The 19265-nt window shown below is 37.2% G+C and overlaps 1 protein-coding gene and 1 long non-coding RNA gene across 5 annotated transcripts in view; one reads left to right on the top strand and one right to left on the bottom strand.

The window, feature by feature from the left end:
* LOC131382350 (uncharacterized) overlaps positions 1-19265 on the top strand; it is a 64063-nt gene that overhangs the window by 18707 nt on the left and 26091 nt on the right. The window lies entirely within an intron of this gene.
* DHX29 (DExH-box helicase 29) overlaps positions 4356-19265 on the bottom strand; it is a 53090-nt gene continuing 38180 nt past the window's right edge. For 2 of the 4 annotated variants that reach the window (XM_032145180.2, XM_032145181.2), the window contains 9 exons: positions 19102-19230; positions 18936-19011; positions 17938-18162; positions 16183-16319; positions 15630-15723; positions 11072-11374; positions 9808-9939; positions 8264-8360; positions 4356-4649 (listed from right to left, as the gene is read on the bottom strand). In XM_032145180.2, coding sequence (XP_032001071.2) covers positions 4597-4649; positions 8264-8360; positions 9808-9939; positions 11072-11374; positions 15630-15723; positions 16183-16319; positions 17938-18162; positions 18936-19011; positions 19102-19230 — 1246 coding nt within the window. In that variant the 3' untranslated portion in view covers positions 4356-4596. Of the gene's footprint in view, positions 4650-8263; positions 8361-9807; positions 9940-10991; positions 11375-15629; positions 15724-16182; positions 16320-17937; positions 18163-18935; positions 19012-19101; positions 19231-19265 lie in introns of those variants that run through there. The other 2 variants (XM_058433898.1, XM_058433897.1) reach the window with 2 other exon arrangements.

Here is a 19265-nt window from a genome sequence, read left to right on the forward strand (position 1 = left end):
CTCTCTGAGGCCCCTCCTTATCTGCCTTATCCAGATCTAGGAAAGATTACCTCACAGGAAAAGGAGACTAAAAATCTGACACATTTAAAGGTCTGACAAAAATGTTACCATGGGCTACCACCTATTCTTTCTGAGGGCTGCTACCCTTGAGACTTCATCTACATACAAGATGTAGCCTTTGCTCCCCATGCTTTTCCTTTCCTCTCCCTCCCATAACCTGTCTTGCCACATTCTAAGCCTCTATTCCTTTATACTATATAAACGTCATCTGGCCCCCTCCTCTGAGCCTCATATTTTGTATAGCTCCCATGTTTATGCACATTAATACATTTTTATGCCTTTTTTCCCTGTTAATCTGTCTATAGTCAGTTTATTTTATAGAGAAATTATAGAACTTTCAGAAGGATGGAGGGAAGAAAATTCCCTTTACCCCTACAGCAGTAGACTGCTCAGGTTATTTTTCAATGGTCTTTTCATTTATTCCCTGTTAGCTGAGTGACCTTTAGCATCAGTTTTCTCATTTGTAAATTGAAAATATATTACCATCTTGTTGTGAGGACTGAACAAGAATATAGTAAAGTTCTTAGTTCAGTACTTATCATATAATGCTCAATTTAAAAACTGGAAATATACTTTCCCTTGATAATACTCCCTTTCCTTCCCACTAATCCTCTCCAATGAAGACTTTTCATCTACTTCTTTTTTCTTTTAGATGGAGTCTTGCTCTGTCACCAGGCTGGAGTGCAGTGGCGCAATCTTGGCTCACTCCAATCTCCACCCCCCGGGTTCAAGAGATTCTCCTGCTTCAGCCTCCCGAGTAGCTGGGATTACAGGTGCCTGCCACCATGCCCAACTAATTTTTGTATTTTTAGTAGAGATGGGATTTCACCATATTGGCCAGGCTGGTCTCAAACTCTTGACCTCAGGTGATCCACCCGCCTCGGCCTCCCAAAGTGCTGGGATTACAGGCGTGTGAGCCACTGCACTCAGCTGACTCTTCATCTACTTCTAAATGTCTCATGCATAAGAACGGATTTCATGAAAACAGGCAGGCATATTCCTAACTACCACCAGGACTCAACAACTTCTTATCAGAAGAGTGTGATTTTCTCATATGACACTTGATTTTTCTTACCACTGTATGTTAAGATCCAAGGCACCCACCTCCTTTTCCTAGTGACTGTAGCACCTGGCCTGGTCTTCTCCATCCTTTTCCTGCATCCACACTGATGAACAAATATGCTGTTCATCCTGTCCCTACTTTAAATTCTCCCCACATCCATTTTGCTATCCATCGGCAGGGAAACCCTTTAGGTTTATTATTGAAACAATTACATCTCAAGATTTTAAATTCTGAAATTCTCTCCTCTAACTGGCCTCCCTACCATTGACTTATTCATAATGAATTTGGGATTAGATTCTGACGTCTGCATTTTCCTGGTCCATGGCCTCTGATCTGGCCCCATTTGCCTCTAAATAAGCGATTTCATTCACCCATTTCAATGACACAGTCGATTTCATTCTAAGATCCCATAGTCACTTGAATGCAAAAAACCCCAAAAACCAAAAAATCCTATCCACTGTCAACTTTATCAGCTTATCTGAAGCCAGTAAGCATTGCTGGGGAAAACCAGAAAGCCTTTCCAAGTTGATCCCTATGTTACTCGGTTTTAGTTCTTTGTTGAGCCCTCTCTGATGTTAATATTATCCTCACTTTATGCTGGTTATTTCTATTTTTGCCTGCAAATCAGTGAGGGTCTTCAACCTTTTATGAATATATTCATATTCAACCTATTATGCATTCTGTTCCTTTATAACATCCATAAAGAATATTCTATTTGCTGCCCCACCTTTTCATTTTTATTCACTTCCTAAAATTATGATTTGTACTCATGCAGAAAAGAGTTAACATAGCAAGCCAGAGGTCTTTAGAAGAGACTGCTTGTAGGGCTGGCCCTTGGCTGGAGCCTGGGAACTTGACTTGTGAAAAGTCCTCTGCTTTTTGTTAACACTGTTTTGCCTGCTAGGAACACTTAAATGCCTGCTTTCCTTCTGGGAGCCTGGAATTTTGTTATGCCTGGTCTTTGTGCTTGTATGACCTGCCCCTAATAAAAATCCTTGCACTCTGATTCTGTAGTAGGTTTCTCTGGGCGGAAACTGCATAGCACATGGGAAGCCTGTGTATAGATTTCTCCAGACTCCATGTGATGTGTCTTTTCCCCTTGCTGATCCCATTGTATATTCTTTCTCTACAAAATCAACTTTAGCCTCTGAGTCTTGCAAGTCCTTCTGGTGTATCATTGAATGTGCATGTGGTTGTGGGACTTCTCAGAGTCCTTCCTTGCCAGCCTCCATTCAAACTGCTCTCAAAAGGTTAATATATTCATTAAACCTTAGTGATCTTTCCCTACTCTGTAACATCTGTTGACAATACTTTTGCTTTCAAAAATCTTCTTCCTTGGCATTAAGATAGCCCTACTCTGGTTCTCCTTATCCTTCACTCATTCAGCATTTATTGAATGCCTATATATGCAAGGCATTGTGTTAGGTATGTATCAGCGAGTGCAACAGTCCTGGTGCAGCATACGTTCCAGTGAGATGAAAAGCAAGTGGTACAAGCTGAGAAAAGTACCGTGTTATGAGTAAAAGGGGATATGCACTTCAGTAGGGTGGCCTGTGCGGAGGGCTTTAGAGCAGGAAAGTCTTTTTGGCAAAGAACCGGAAGCAATATATTATGGCAGAGACCGCCATGTGTAAATGCTCAGAAAAACCGCTTGGCATCTTCTAGCAACTGAAAAGGAGCCTAGTGTGGCTGGAGCACCATGAGACGAAAGAGTGGAGATGAGATTGGATATCAAGGTCCAGATCAGTTAGAGAGCTTTGGAGGTCATGTTTACAACTTTAAATTTTAAGAGCAATGGGAAGCCAAGTGACACAGATACCCTTTAAAAATATCATTCTTTTTTGGATTAGAGGTATAAAAAGGAGGAGAAAGCCTAGTTCAGAGATTACTGCAGTGGTGTAAGTGAAAGACAGTGGTGACCTGGGTCTGAGTGACGGCTGAGAAGATGAAAGAAGAAAGGGACTTTGATCTTCTTACCCCTTTGGTGATTACCTCAACTCCCACATCTTTAATTATCATCTCTGTGTAGAAGACTCTAACCCTATGACCTTACCTGATGTGAGTCACTGTTTCACATTTCAAAGGAATAATGATTACATTTCAGAAATCTAAATAGTACTGGAGCCATAATGCTTCTGTTACTTACTATCAGTGTGATCTCGGACATGTTATTTCACTTCTCTGTGCCTCAGTTTCCTCATTTGTAAAATACAAACAGTAGGTTAATACAGTACCTACCTTGTAGGTTGTCTATAAATGAGTTAACAGACAAAACAATTTGGAGTTCTAGCCTCCATGTGTCCCAAGAGGAATTGCCTTCAACACCCAATCTAGCTCTTTCTCCTGACATACCCATTTTTATTAATGGCACTAGAGATTTCAAACCACAGTCACATTTGACTCCTTGCTCTCAATTCCCTTGCCACACTGCAAGTAGAAACCTAAAATTAGAGATTGCTATTAAGTATTGTTTTTACTTCCATTTGCATATAAGGTAAAAGTTACGGTTTAATTTATTCATCAAAAAATATTAAAATTACATACCTGCTATGAGAGCCAAGCAGTTATACTAGGTTCCTATTAAATTCTAATCTTTTGATCTTCAGATGCAATTTCTGCCTTTTGATCTAAACTATATTTGAAGTTTATCAAAAATCTATTGATAAGAAATGAAGAGAAATCCCTCTAAGTAAAGTAATAAAAATGGAATTGCAAAAGATTGTCAGTAACCAAAACAAATAGGACCAATGAAAAATACCTAAGCATACTTTACTATCTCAAAGTTACTGACCTTACCAGTTCACTCGCGTATACAAAAAGGGTTCAGGGGCAGGGATATCACAGCTGTAGCCTGAGGAAAACAGTGCAAGCTATCCATCCCAAGGCTGACAGGAGTATTAGTCAATCTTGCCTGTCTTCCACAACTACATGTTTATGCTTTTTGAATGTTACTGAAATAGGTGGCATCTATTAGTAGTGCACTTATTTAGGTTCTGAAATTGACTATCAAATACTAAATAACTGACTTCTGAAGTTGTTCCTTTTCATGGAAATTTAATTATAATTGGTTTTGGAGATTATTTTCCCTCTGGGTCTATAGGGTTTAAATTCTGCAGACATCAAGGACTGATTGATAGAGGATGAGGCAGCTACACAAGGAATCACAACATTAAGCTACAGATACCACAGACATAGGCCTTGCCCTTATTAACACAACGATGAGCAAAACATGGATGATACCAAAGAATTTATTGTAAATGTAGTGGCAAATACATTCAGAATCATCATCATTAAAAAGGAACTAGAAAATTACACATGTTTAAAGTATGTGCTTTTTTCCCGCCACCTTTAAGTTAATGGCTAGTACCAACATTTTAAGTAATGAAATACTTAATGTGATGATCCATTTTCAGATAATTTCATGACTGTATCTTCATCTTAATTTTTAAAGCAGTTGACCATGAATTTCAGTTTCAGTTATTCTCTGTTTTTATCAATTCCGTAATGATCTGCAGAATCTTGTCATCTGAGTGGAAGAAAAAGCCATGAATAAATGCAACATTGTCTAATTTTCCAGTGTATACACATGTAAATAAGAGGTATATGTCACTAAAAATTTTTACATTAGAATACAGAATTAACACCAGTAATAAAACTAGAGACACCTATAAAATATTTTTTGCCCCACATAGATTTTATTGCTGTAGGTTATGCCATACCTAGTTTGACAAAAGTTAACATTTTGAAAACAGGTAACATTTGTATAGGCTAAACCCCAAAGAGATAATATGATGTGAACTGTTACTTCTTTATAAGGAATTATAAATTTTATTTTATAAAAATTCCTTGAAGAAAGTAAGTTTCTCAACTTTTTCACTTGGCTGCAATATACTGAAGGCTCTACTGACTCTTCAGTGTTCTTCAGAGTATGGCAGAATTTCCAAAGTATGAGCAAGGAAGAAAGAACTGTTATCAGTTTCTCCATGTTTAAGTCCAAAGGAAACAAAACATTCTAACAGGGAAGTGCTCTTGGAGGGGTGTCAATGGGGAAGTGACAGACCTCTCTACACAACAAAGGAATCAAATACCAATTAATTTGACAAACAGAGCAACAGAGGCTGCATTATTTGCTAAAGGGGTTTTGTTAACAACTGCTTCTACTTAATAGTTACTCTGAAATTGTGACTTCCTAAGAACCTCATAGCCACTCTTTAGAAAGTTATAATTATCAGGGCTGCAAAACTGAAATTCTGCATTTACGTTAGATACTCAGAGAATGCTGTCGCTTTCAATGGTTGCAATGGTTACAGTGGCATTAGAAACAACAACAACAAAAAAGTGGGAGGGGAAAAAGAGAGGTCACTTGTTTGAAGTTGGAATAATGGCAGGTCTAGAAAGAACGTTTTTCTTTTTTCTTTTTCAAGAGATGGAGTCTCACTCTCGCCTAGGCTGTAGTGCAGTGGTGTGATCACAGCTCACTGCAGCTCTGAACTCCTGGGCTCAAGCAATCTTCCCATCTCAGCCCTCTGAGTAGCTGGGATTACAGGCGCAAGCCACCATACCTGGCTCCAAGAACCATGATTTTTAAATTGAGGAAGAGAGAGTAAAAGAAAGTGGCTGGGCGCGGTGGCTCACGCTTGTAATCCCAGCACTTTGGGAGGCCGAGGCGGGCGGATCACGAGGTCAGGAGATCGAGACCACGGTGAAACCCCGTCTCTACTAAAAATACAAAAAATTAGCCGGGCGTGGTGGTGGGCGCCTGTAGTCCCAGCTACTCGGAGAGGCTGAGGCAGGAGAATGGCGTGAACTCGGGAGGCGGAGCTTGCAGTGAGCCGAGATTGCGCCACTGCACTCCAGCCTGGGTGACAGAGCGAGACTCCGTCTCACAAAAAAAAAAAAAAAAAAAAAGAAAGCACAAGAGTAAGTTCAGTTACGTTTTTTTCAAATGTTTGGCATTCTACCAACTTTTTGTTATAAATCCAAGAGAGAGCACTAACATACTTCTTCCTTCTTCCCAAGTCAAACGTATACACTACACCCAACGGTAAGTTCTGCTCTCTCTCTTATGGCAAAGGGAAACACTGATATCATTTCAAAAAATCATTTTGCTTAATTAAAAGCTGAGGTTCAACCTATACTTTATAAAGTATAATTCTTTCTAATGCCAAAGTTGTAATGCACAAAGCTCCCTGAGAAAAGAGCCCACATGTCTTAATATGTTAAGACTTGATCTGTTTCCAGCAGTATAGGAAAATTAATACATTTTAATGCTTATGCATTCATATTTAGTTATACAAATAAACACAGAGTATGAGGCTTCAGGGTAGTAGAACTAGATCAGTAGCTCCCCCAACTTGCCTGTGACTGTTGAGAATAAACTGGGGATACTTTTGAGAATAAACTGGGGATACTTTGTTCAGTACAATCATACTGAAGTCACTGATCAATTCTTAACATTAAAAAGACAACCAAATTTAAGTGCTTCCTGGTGTGACGCAATGGGGAGAATACAGCACCAACTAGAAAGTATTATTTTCCTCAAAACTTATTCTAATCATACCTCCAAATATAACTACCAGTTTATAGGAAATACATGAACATGTTAAAGCATGAGTATGTAACTAACCAAATCCTAAATGTAGGATATTCTACCAGAAAAACAACTCAGTTTATTAAAAATAATTAACTGCATTTAAAAACGGGATAGTCTTAGAGGGGAAATGTTACAGAATAAAAGATTTAAAAAATAATATAGCCACAGGCCTCTCCCATAGAGATCAGTATGTCTAGGGTAGGTCTTTGGACCTTGTATTCTTTGCAACTGCCAGGATGATTTTGATGATTTGGCAATTTTGAAAAACACTGCACTGGGCAAACTGCAAACTCAGGTGTCCATTTCAGATTTCTCTCTTATTTTTTGATGTGGGGTCTTGCTCTGTCACCCAGACTGGAGTGCAGATACTCGCCTCAGCCTCCCAAGTAGCTGAGACAACAGGTACAAGCCACCAGGCCTGGCTAATTTTTTTTTAATTGTTTGTAGAGATGGCATCTCCCTATGTTACCCAGGCTGGTCTTGAACTCCTGGCCTCAAGCGATCCTCCTGCCTCAGCCTCCCAAAGTGGTGGGATTACAGGCAGGTGTCACCATGCCCAGCTCATTTCAGATTTCTGTTGAAGGATAGTATGTTTATTTTATACAGAGAAATAGCTCTGCATTTGAAAAAACCATGCTGAAATAAACCTAACAGAAAGTCCCTAAATCATACACACACACACACAAATACATATATAGGTATGTGTGTATATACATATATTTCTTAGAGACAGAGTCTCTCTATGTTGTCTAGGCTGGACTTTAACTCCTGGGCTCAAGCAATCTTCCCACCTCAGCCTTCTGGGTAGCTAGGACTACAGGCATATGACACCATGCTTGGCTTATTATTTTTTTTTAAATAATAGCTATGTTACCAGTTTACTAAAATGCTAATAAGTAGCAAAGTTTACTATGCTCAGTTTTATTAACCTTTTTTTCTATGAAATGGCTAGAAATTTAGAAATGAAGTTTAAAATAGACAGGAGTAAACTAAACCTTAAGAGGATAATTAGGTTGTGAATAATCACTAATTGAGTTTGATGGAATTCAGCATAAAATAGATGGGATTTTTTACGACTTCAGTGTGCTTTAGTATACTCCAATGTTACAAAAAAATAATTTCTAGAATATTTCAGATTTTCTCTTAGAGTTTTTTTTTTTTTTTTTGAGATGGAGTTTCGCTCCTGTCGCCCAGGCCGGAGTGCAATCACGTGATCTCGGCGCTCACTGCAACCTATGCCTCTCAGGTTCAAGTGATTCTTGCGCCTCAGCCTCCCAAGTAGCTGGGATTACAGGTGCCCGCCACCATGACTGGCTAATTTTGTATTTTTAGTAGAGACAGGGTTTCACCATGTTGGCCAGGCTGGCCTCGAACTCCTGACCTCAGGTGATCTGCCTGCCTTGGCCTCTCAAAAGTGCTGGGATTATGGGTGTGAGCCACCGTGCCTGGCCTCTTAGAAAGCTTTTCCACACATTAGTACATAGGTATGTGTACACATACAAATATGTGTATACGGTCTTTCACTTACATTATAAGCAAACACTTACTTTCCAGGGACATCTTTGGATTTTCAAGCTTTTTTCTTAAAACAGAATCAATGAGAACTCTCAGCTGCTTGAAAATGACAGCTATCTTTACAGGGGCCTGTTAAGAGGAGATGAAAAAGTGGACAAAGTCAATCCAGGGGAGTGTGAATGTGTTTAAGTAAATCAAGGCAAGCATATATTACAATCTGCCTTAGCACATCTTGCTTTTAATGGAAAACACAATGGGAAAAATGCAAATTATTTCTGCTAGCTAGGCATGCAAACCTGTCAATTTCCTTATTAAATCTGGTAACTCTTCCCAAAATAAGGCAACTATTACTCCAATAATTGTTTTCTTCTCTATTTATATCAACTCTGGAAGTTAAGACTACAGTTATGGGGAGGGAAATTTTTTTTTTTTTTTTTAAGATGGAGTCTCTCTCTGTCGCCCAGACTGGAGTGCAGTGGCGCAATCTCACCTCACTGCAACCTTCGCCTCCCAGGTTCAAGCAATTCTCCTGCCTCAGCCTCCGGAGTAGCTGGGATTACAGGTGCCCGCCACCATGCCTGGCTAATTTTTTGTATTTTTAGTAGAGACAGGGTTTCACCATGTTGGTCAGGCTGGTCTCAAACTCCTGACCTCATGATCCACCTGCCTCAGCCTCCCGAAGGGCTGGGATTACAGGCATGGGCCATGGCGCCCGGCCTGGGGTGGAAAATTTTTTAAAACAGCTTTATTGAGATATAACTTACCATAAAAATGCACTCATTTTCACTAATTTCAATAGCTTTTAGTAAATTTATAGAGTTGTGCAACCATCACAATCCAGTTATAAAACATTTCCACCACCCTGATTTCTTTGCACAAACTGCATATAATTGTAAAGCTGCACTTAAAATTCACCTCTCCAGTCCTAGACAAACAGCTGTCATAGAATAACCTAACAATGTAATAGGTTTGCTTAGTTTAAGCTGGTCAATCTTGATGGGAGTACAGAGAAACAGATAAATTTATTGTCAGAAATAAGCATAGGTTGGTCTAATTTTTCCAGAGAAGAATTCAACGGTATGAATTATAAACTATAAATCTGTTTGGTCTTTTTATTCCTTTTTATTCCACAATGTAGTGGAATGAGAATAAATTTGGGTATCAAATAGTCCTAGATTTGAATCTTGCTCTGTCAGTAACAATCCATGTAAATCCTGGGAAAATTATTTAATTTCTCACTGTGTTTGAGTGTCTCTATCTATATGAAAGAAACTATAGAAATTACCTAACAAGGTTGTTAGGATATTAATTTGGGAAAATCCATATAAAGTTAACTACTGAAGTACCCAACACATAGAAAGCTAGAATTGTTATTAATAATAAATAGAATTTGTAATAGCAATATAATTTGATTTTCAAATTTAACAGATTTAAAACCAGAGAGGCAAGATAAAATAAGGAATTCTATTTAACTCATAAGAAGAAATTATGCAAACTCCAATAAAATTTTAAAAATGTACCTCAATGGTACTGGAAGTTGAAAATTTTTAATAATAAAATCAGTTGTACTATGTACCTGAAAATAGATCCAGCCATCAATAGAAAGAAGACGTTCTCGGTGTTGAACTTCTATATCACCACCAAAAAGTAAAACTGGAAAAGGGGTTATTAGGGTAGTTTCTCTCAAATACACTCTGGCATACCTTATCTACATGGGAAAAAGGGGGGAAAATAACTTCAAAATATAAAAATAGAAGGAGGTCATTTATCTTTTTCAAGTAAGCATTTTTCTACAATTTGTTATTCTACATTTTAAGCCAAGAGTATTTGTAAAGCTACATTTTCATTTTCTTATGTGTATAATTTATCAATTTTATAATAAATTACTATTACCACCTGTGCATTAATGCTATGAAAGGCATTTTAAATATTATTGCTAAGGCTGAGTTATATACTTTGAACATAAAGGAAACTAGGTACAAGCAATTTTATAATGCTAATGATATTAAATAATTAATGTTAAAATTATGATTTTCAGTTTCTGGTTGCTAAACCAATATTCAGCTATGGGTGTCAATCAGTAATTTCTCATGTTTTACATTTAAGTTTGATAAATGTTGAGAGTTATTCAAGCCAGTGCTTGAAATTACGGATCTTTGTTATTTTAAAGGTCAAGAAACAAAATGGAGGCACTTTTTGTAAAGGGAGAAGAAATATGTTTCAATATTTTATGTTCCCTTTTCTTCTCATACTGCCTTAAAAATGTGTGAATGAGACAGGTAACAAAAACCCAAAATATGAAAAGAAAATGCCATCTTAACCTTTACCATATGTTAAAAAATAAGAAAATGGAGTGGTCATGCAGCTCCAATTCAAAAGGTTGTTTTCATTGTAATCTATAAATATTTGCTATTAAATTATCTTAGGTGATACTTGACCGAAACTGTTGCAAATCATCCACAGTTCTACTACACCATCCAATATTCCCCTTATTTGGAAATAGCACATACAACTTGTCTTTCATTCCCTTCTGAGACAGCACCTTTTAATGAAATACTCAGGGGATTGATACATTATTAACCAACATCAATTTGCTATTACTGTCTTTATTCCACGTAGAAAAGATGACGGGCAGAGTAGAAACCTTACTATTTGTTTTTGAAGAGAAAATAAGCATTCTTTTGTTTGAGAAGCTATGTGCATCTTGATTTCAAATACTAACAAAAATGAATAGCTCAATTTGAGAACCAAATAAAATACCTGTTAGGGCATCCTAACTTGTTATGAATGACTTGTAGAATAATGCTCTGAATACTGGAATTTAGGAATGAGTACTTCACCTTCTCCTGGTATAAAAGCCATCCATGAGTTTGCAAATCTCGATTTACTGAGGATGGGTGTACTTGTGCTTTGCCTTGGGCCGTCTCCACAATGCAAGCCAATTTTTCTGTAACATCCACTGACTTTGTATAGATTATCTTCCCCACATTGTCATACAGTCCAGCCACCAGTACAGCTTTAAGAAGGGCAATTTCTTGGAATGAGAGGGTCTGTGAGGCTCTGTTTCCTTCCCAGCTGGTAGAAGTTGTGGAAGATGAAAATCCTGCTGCCTTAACCAACTTTATTAACTCCTGCTTTACATCCTAGATTGGTTTATGTTAAAAAGAGAAATAATCAAATTGATTATAGAAATTTCCAAATAACATTGTAGTTTATATTACTGCTTCCTATAAAAATTGACAGGATGCTAATGATTATTTAGCTAACTATAGCCCAAATTACCTTAGGGGAAAAAAAAAAGATACTGGAAAGTTAAGAATTAGAATCAGCTATTCTCCTCACCCTAAGACTTTAGATGTCTCAAAACATAAGAATGTCTAAAATTTGAGAGCAAGAAAAATGTGTCTGAACACATTTTCATTCACTACATCTACTTCCATAGTAGCTCTCCTTTTTCTCTGGAGATTTTTACTCAATGAGGATGGTCAGCATTGAGAAAGAATTGACAGAAATCTTGGTCCTAGATTGCAAGTACCTTCTTCATTTGTTTCTGGAAAGCTCATCTTAATTTCTTAAAGAACTTTGAAAAAGTTTATTAATGGCAACTTCATTTAATCTAAAATTGTTGCCTAAAATGTTTTTCTACGTTTAATATGTGCTGATCAGCAAAACTAGCACAGGAAGGATGGGCATTTTTCAAAGTACACAGGATACAAGCAATTAAAAGGTGATGTTTACCTTTAGGATATCCTTTATGTTTTAAGTTTGGGGCTTAAGGGACTTTGATTCTAGGGGAGAAAAGACCAAACAGACAGCTGCCATAACACCACAGGTTTGGTGAAGACATCTAAAACTTTGTAGTCTCAGGGAGGTGAAGAAAAGGCTCACAGAAGAAGGGGTGGAAAGCAATTTGAAGATAAAGGAAAAGGGGCTAAATTGAAGAAATAGCCCCCTCTGGGCCAACTGACTGGGATTTCTACATGTTCCCAGTCAGTTGGCCCAGAGGTGGCTATTTCTTCAATTTAGCCCTTCATGTGCTTCGAGAAGGACAAAGTTCATTCCACTTAGAGAAGTCTCTGCTGTCATCCTAGCAGTTTTTTTTAATTACAAAAAGTAGTGTGTCAAATATGGGAAAAAAAACCTTTTTACTTTTTAAAATATGAGTATATAATAGGGGAATTATGTGAGAGATACATTATTTTCTGATTACTTTTATAGCATATCTGGGCCAAGCGAGGTGGCTCACACCTGTCATCCTAGCACTTTGGGAGACTGAGACGGGAGGATCGCTTGAGACCAGGAATTCAAAACCAGCCTGGCCAACACAGCGAGACCCCATCTATTTAAAAAAAAACTTTTATAGCATATCTGTATTAAACATCATTTCCTTTTAAATAAGTATCAATAAAAACAAAAAGACAGTATTTGTGGGGGAGCCCTGCTTGTCACATTCAGCTTTTTTTACATTTTAACTACACTTCTACTCTCTCTCCTCCCAGAAATAAATCTACTCCTGAATGGCAACCTGAGTAATGGGCTAAACCATCTGGTTTCCCTTCCTAAGAACAGACTGATAAAGTTGATCACAACTAGCCACTAAGTATGATGCTTTGGATGCCTTTTCATAACTAGCCATCCCCGGCTGAAGCTAAATAGCTGGCCAATATTTAGGGACATATAATAGAATTTCATGAAAAGGAATCAGGGCTCTTTGGAAATATAACTGATTCCAAGCCTGGAGCATAAAATACACTAGAGAAGCCTTCTGTACCAAAAGCAAGGAAGCCATCAAAGATTGCTAAGATTATATGAAAAGGACTCAGCAGCCAACCCAAAGGGGCTCTCCCTTCCCAAAGGGGGGACAGTTTGAGTATTAAAAAATTAACATCTGTAGAGAACTGAAACACATCAAATATATTTAAATCAATAAGTTCATAACAACTAAAAAAAAAAAAACAAGATTCACTGATTACTTGTGGAGATGCTTAGGAATCAACTCATTATGAAAACTGCTAGGTAGAAGGAAACAAGCATTTATCCTAATTTTCTTGTATAGACCGTACCTCAGGGTATTCAAATATTGATAAGGAAAAAGTAGTTCTTCATGAAGTAATTCTAGCTAACAAGTAGAATTATACCATCATTTGCAACCCTAATGAAACAATAGGTCCGAGTGTTATCAATGGCTGCTAAAAGCATTGCATGAAAAGCCAGTGGGAAATTTTGTAATGGATGAATCTAGCTGGCCCCATTGATATATCTTAATGTTACAAAAAGGGAGATGACTCTCAAAAAAAGAAAAAAAAAAGATGAACCTGAATTGGATTACTCTCTCAATATAACACCCATTTATAAGAAATACAGGACATAGAAGAATATGTTAAATAATACCACAAGGATACAATCAGCCATATCCAGACCCTAATGAAACAATAGGTCTGAGTGTTATCAATGGCTGCTAACAGCATTACATGAAAACCAGTGGGGAATTTTGTAATGGATGAATCTAGCTGGCCCCACTGATATATCTTAATGTTACAAAAAGGGAGATGACTCTGAAAAAAGGAAAAAAGAAAAAATAAAGATGAACCTGAATTGGATTAAACTCTCAATATAACACCCATTTATAAGGAATACAGGACACAGAAGAATATGTTAAATAATACCACAAGGATACAATCAGCCATATCCAGAATGCAGGAAACTCTACAGGACAATATCTGGTTTCTTCAAAAAATAAATGGCAAATAGGAAAAAAACTGAGAAAGGAGTAACTATAGGTTAAGAGATTTTATTAAAAAACATATCAACCAAATTTAAAGTGTGGGCCTTGTTTGGATCATCCTTTGAATTAGCTGTAAAAAAAAAAAAAAAGCCAGTAATGAGGTAACTGAGGATGTTTAAACACTGTCTGTATGTTTGATGGTATTAAGGAATTGAGTATTTTTAGGTGTGATAATGTTTAAAAAAAATCTGATACCATCTTAACAAACTCTGTTCTTGAGTGGATGTAGGTGTAGTGTTAGGTTGAGATAATATTATCTATGGGGAGGGGGGCACTTCAAAATCTAGAGGGCAGATAGTAGAATAAAAGGAGTACAAGTAGGTTGACCACAGGTTGGTAATTATGAAAGTGGGAAATGGGTGAAAGTTCATTATGTCTGTATAATTTGATGTATGTTTGAAATTTTTCGTAATTAAAACCACATTTCAGAGTTGAGAAGAAATGTAGATTATCTCCTTTCAACTTGTTTTTTTTTTTTCCCCTTTTCTTTTTTTTTGAGATGGAGTCTCGTTCTGTCACCCAGATTGGAGTGCAGTGGCGCGATCTCGGCTCATTGCAAACTCTGCCTCCCAGGTACAAGCAATTCTCTGCCTCAGCCTCCCAAGTATTTGGGGTTACAGGTGCCTGCCACCACACCTGGCTAATTTTTGTATTTTTAGTAGAGATGGGGTTTCACCATCTTGGCCAGGCTGGTCGTGAACTCCTGACCTCATGATCCACCCGCCTCGGCCTCCCAAAGTGCTGGATTACAGGCATGAGCCACTGCGCCCAGTCCTTGTGTTTTTTGTTTTTGTTTTTTTTGAGACAGAGTTTTGCTCTTGTTGCCCAGGCTGGAGTGCAATGGCGCGATCTTGGCTCACCACAACCTCCATCTCCTCGGTTCAAGTGATTCTTGTGCCTCAGCCTCCCGAGTAGCTGGGATTACAGGCATGTGCCACCACACCCGGCTAATTTTGTATTTTAGTATAGAAGGGGTTTCTCCATGTTGGTCAGGCTGGTCTCGAACTCCCAGCCTCAGGTGATTTTTTTTTTTTTTTAATGAAAAACTGAGACTTCTAATTCCCAAGATAGTGTTTATGTAATTGTGTTGCATCTCTTTTCTTTTCTTTCTTTTTTAAAAGAGAGAGGGTATCACTCTGTATACAGTGGTAACAATTGTAACTCACTGCAACCTTGAACTCCTGGGCTCAAGCAATCCTCCCACCTCGGTCTCCTGAGTAGCTGGGACTACAGGCGTGTGCTACCATGCCCATTTAATTTTTTTATTTTTGGTAGAGACGCAGTCTCACTATGTGCCCAGGCTGGTCTCAAACTCCTGGCCTGAAGCCATCTTACTGCTTCAGCCTCCCAAAGCACTGGGATTACAGGAATGAGCCAGTCTTTTTAATCATTTCTTGAACATATTATGATTATTAAATACTATTTTAAATCACTGTGTAATACATACAAGTTAATTGCTGGAAGAAAGAAGTACAATCACAAATGTACTAATTCAACAAATGTTTACTAAGCCCTTACTATGTGACAAGTATTTTCCTAGGCATTCTTTTTTCCAAAATAAACTTATTATAGTTACCCATGACTCTGAGTGAGAGATCCATATTAAGAATTACCTCTAGGGTTAACAGTGATGTTCTATTAAGAAAGTTCCTCCGGCAATATGTGATTTCAGAACGATAACCTCCTTCTTGTCGTGCTTTCTTCCATCTAGATAAATAAAATGTCAATTAATGAATAAAGTTCACCATGTTCTCTTTCCAAACTCTTTTTCAGAGCTAGTAACCAAAGTAAGATTTAATTAAATTATAATTTTAAAAGGGGAGGGATCTTGCTTGTAGCAGCTACCAATTGTATATAAGAATATTAACTTATTAACAGATCTGTTAACAGCATTAACAGATATTTTCCATGTATGTTTAACAGTAAATTATTAAGTTACTTCAAATATGAGTTAATATACATATAATACCAAATACATTATTCTTAAGTTTTAGGAAGGATTATAAAACACATGAATCTCTAACATAATTATACCTTGACAGATGAAATAACTAAAAATAAATTTACACCTCAGATGTACAATTTTAATAAGTCAAAGGTAATATATTTTAAAGTAAATAACCTCAGGTAATTGGCTTATTGATAACGGCCAGATTATGTTTTTACCCTAGATATGCATTGTAGATCGTCAGGTGGTCTGAATCTGCCATGGCCAAAGCTGATTTTGCAAGATCTGCTTCATCTTTTCGACCAATTGGTGTGGTAAAAGGAGACTTCTCTGTCATAACTGCAGCTAGTGTTGCCTATCCATAAATGACAAAACAATTTATCATTAAAGAGCAATACAGTGAAAGTTAACTTATAAAAGAAAGCAGATCATAAAACAATCACACTTTAAGTTGCCTGTTTATTTTCAATATTTTATTATGTTTATTAGTATTATACTAATGTTTAATATAAAATACTAGTTCTATAGCTAACTTATATTTTCATTTTAAACAGTTATTTTTTGTTTCATTTTAAGGAATTTCAAAAATAAATCCTTTTACTTTTATACCCTTTCTGTGAGGTAAGGAGGCAATTATCACCACAATCAGAGAAAAAAAACTGAACATTTATATAAATGATTTATAGTCTGTCACAGAGTTAGAGGCAATCTGGGAATCCTAACTCAGTTATCTTGGCCTCAAGACTGCTGAATTTCCACTCTTAGTCTGCCATGATCTTTAAAAATAATTTGTACTACGTAATATTCCATTTGTTGTAGGTTTTCAGATAAACTATCACGGAAGAGGTTATTTTTTGAACTTGGCAAAATTCTGGTGAACATCTATTTCGAATACCAAACAAAGAGAGACTATAGTAATAAGTCACATTTTCTTCATTCTGTTTTTATTTTTATTTTTGGGTTTTTAAGAGACAGGGTCTTGTTCTGTTGCCCAGGCTGGGGTGCAGTGGCCCAATCATAGCTCACTGCCCCCTCCTACTCCAGGGCTCTAGCAATCCTCCCACCTCAGCCTCCTGAATAGCTAGGTCTACAGGGGTGCACCACCATGCCCGGCCAATTTTTTTATCTTAATTTTTTTTGCAGAATCAGGGTCTCACTATGTTGCCCAGGCTTCCATTCTGTATTTAAATAGCCTTTATTGGTAATCCCAGAAAAGGCCATAGCTTGATAAAGTTGGAAAGTTGGAATGGCACAGTAAGCATATGTGCCCAGAGACTCAGACAGATTTGAATTTGTTAATTCTGACATAATTTGAGAAAAGAGAACTCTGCTAATTATTGGCTCAGAGAGAGAGCCCAAAAAAGGAAAGAAAAAAAGTTTTTAATTTTACTTTTCAAAGTTGGTAGTGTTCAAAGCTTCCTAAGAATCATCCACTACATATTCCATTAAATATTTCAAGTGGGTTGAAAACAAAAGTTTAGACAAGCCAAAATCACTCACAAAATAGTACTTACAGTACACTTAAGTAATGGATGAACAGATTTTCAAGTATACAAATATAAAAAGTTAAATATTATATTAAAAAATTCTTATCCAACCTGGCCAACATAGTGAAACTCCATCTCTACTAAAAATACAAAAATTAGCCAGGTGTGGTGGCAAGTGCCTGTAATCCCAGCTACTTGGGAGGCTAAGGCATGAAATGCTTGAACCCCAGAGGCGGAGGTTGCAGTGAGCCTAGATTGCACCATTGCTCTCCAGCCTGGGCGACAGTGCCAGACCCTGTCTCAAAAAACAAACAAATAAACAAACAAAGAAAACAAAAATCAAACATTCAGGCCCTCTCGGTTTTAATGTTAGTATAGACATTCTATTTAGTTAAAAAAATTTTTAATTAACAATTGTTTCCAAACTTGTAATTTCCTGGTCAAAGGATATTTAAAGTGAAGCAGCAACAGCATTGTTTGACTTACCACTGGGTCAAGGCAGCCAAATATGGCACCAAAAATAAGCATCTTGCCAATCTTGACATTCACAGGTAAAGCTGCAAGGTGTTGGCCCAATGGAGTCAGTTGAGGCTCATTTAATTCACAAGCTCCAATTTTTCGGAGCAAATTCATTGCATTGCTGATCACTTGGAGCTGAGGAGGATCTAAGGCTTTGGAGAGGAAATCTTCAGGAGAACCAAGATTACATTTCTGCAGATTAAAGAAGTAATAAAATTGGTATGAAATCAAAGAATAAACATTACCCAATGAGATGGTACTGGAACTAAATTTGACTTCAGTAAAATTTTGAGCAAAGAGGGTAAAATGTGTTAAGTACGGCTATCCTGTTTTTTTTTTATAATGAGGGTAGAGGAGTTGGGGGGAAGAGTGTATGAGTCTATGTGTGTGTTTGGGTGGGGAGGGAATAAGGATTAGATTTTCCAGTCCACATTTTTAGTTTCTTCATTCCTGATTTTGATAGGAGTCAAAAAATCTAAGAACTGAAGGATATTACAGATCTTTCAGTCTAAGAAGACCTTTGTTTAGGTCAGGATTTCTCAATCTCAGGACTACTGATATTTTGGGCTGGATAATTCTTTGTTTTAGGGAGCTGCCCTGTACACTGTCAGATGTTTAGGAGTATCCCAGATCTCTACCTACTAGATACCATTTACCCTCCCTGTCCAATTATGACAACCAAAAATATCTCCTGATATTGCCCAACGTCCCCTGGTAGGCAACAGTGTCCCCAGTTGAGAACTACTAGTCTAGATTATGAGGCTGTATTTTAATCTATAAAGTGTAAGTGTCTGGCAAAATCAAAACACAGTGGATTTACTTATAATAAGATGGATAAGGGCATATATTAAAGAAGAGTAAAAAAGTTGAAAATCTAAAGCAATATAAGGTAACTTTAGTGTTCATTTTTTTCTTTTCTGGAAAGGGGTGAAGGACAAAATCCATCTAAGTTCCCTTGAGATTACCATAATATGAAGGCATAATTCCTCCAAAGGTACACGTAAGATTTCAGGAACAGAATAATCCATAAAGCCTTCAAATCTGAAAAATAAAGTAATACTAAATACATATTATCAGAAATGTCACATAATACTGGTTTATGTGTTTTACATTTCCAGTGCTATGCCATACCTTTCTCTTGTGTACATTCGGAAACAGAAGCCATCTCTGACCCGCCCAGCTCTTCCCTGGCGCTGCAAAGCACTGGCTTTACTGACAAACGTCTCGACCAACGAACTCATCTGACTGCTTTCATGGTACCTAAAGAAATGTTTTAGGAGAGAATATGTAGATAA

The sequence above is a fragment of the Hylobates moloch genome, unplaced genomic scaffold, assembly GCF_009828535.3.
Source record: "Hylobates moloch isolate HMO894 unplaced genomic scaffold, HMol_V3 SCAFFOLD_23, whole genome shotgun sequence".
Taxonomy (NCBI): Eukaryota; Metazoa; Chordata; class Mammalia; order Primates; family Hylobatidae; genus Hylobates; species Hylobates moloch.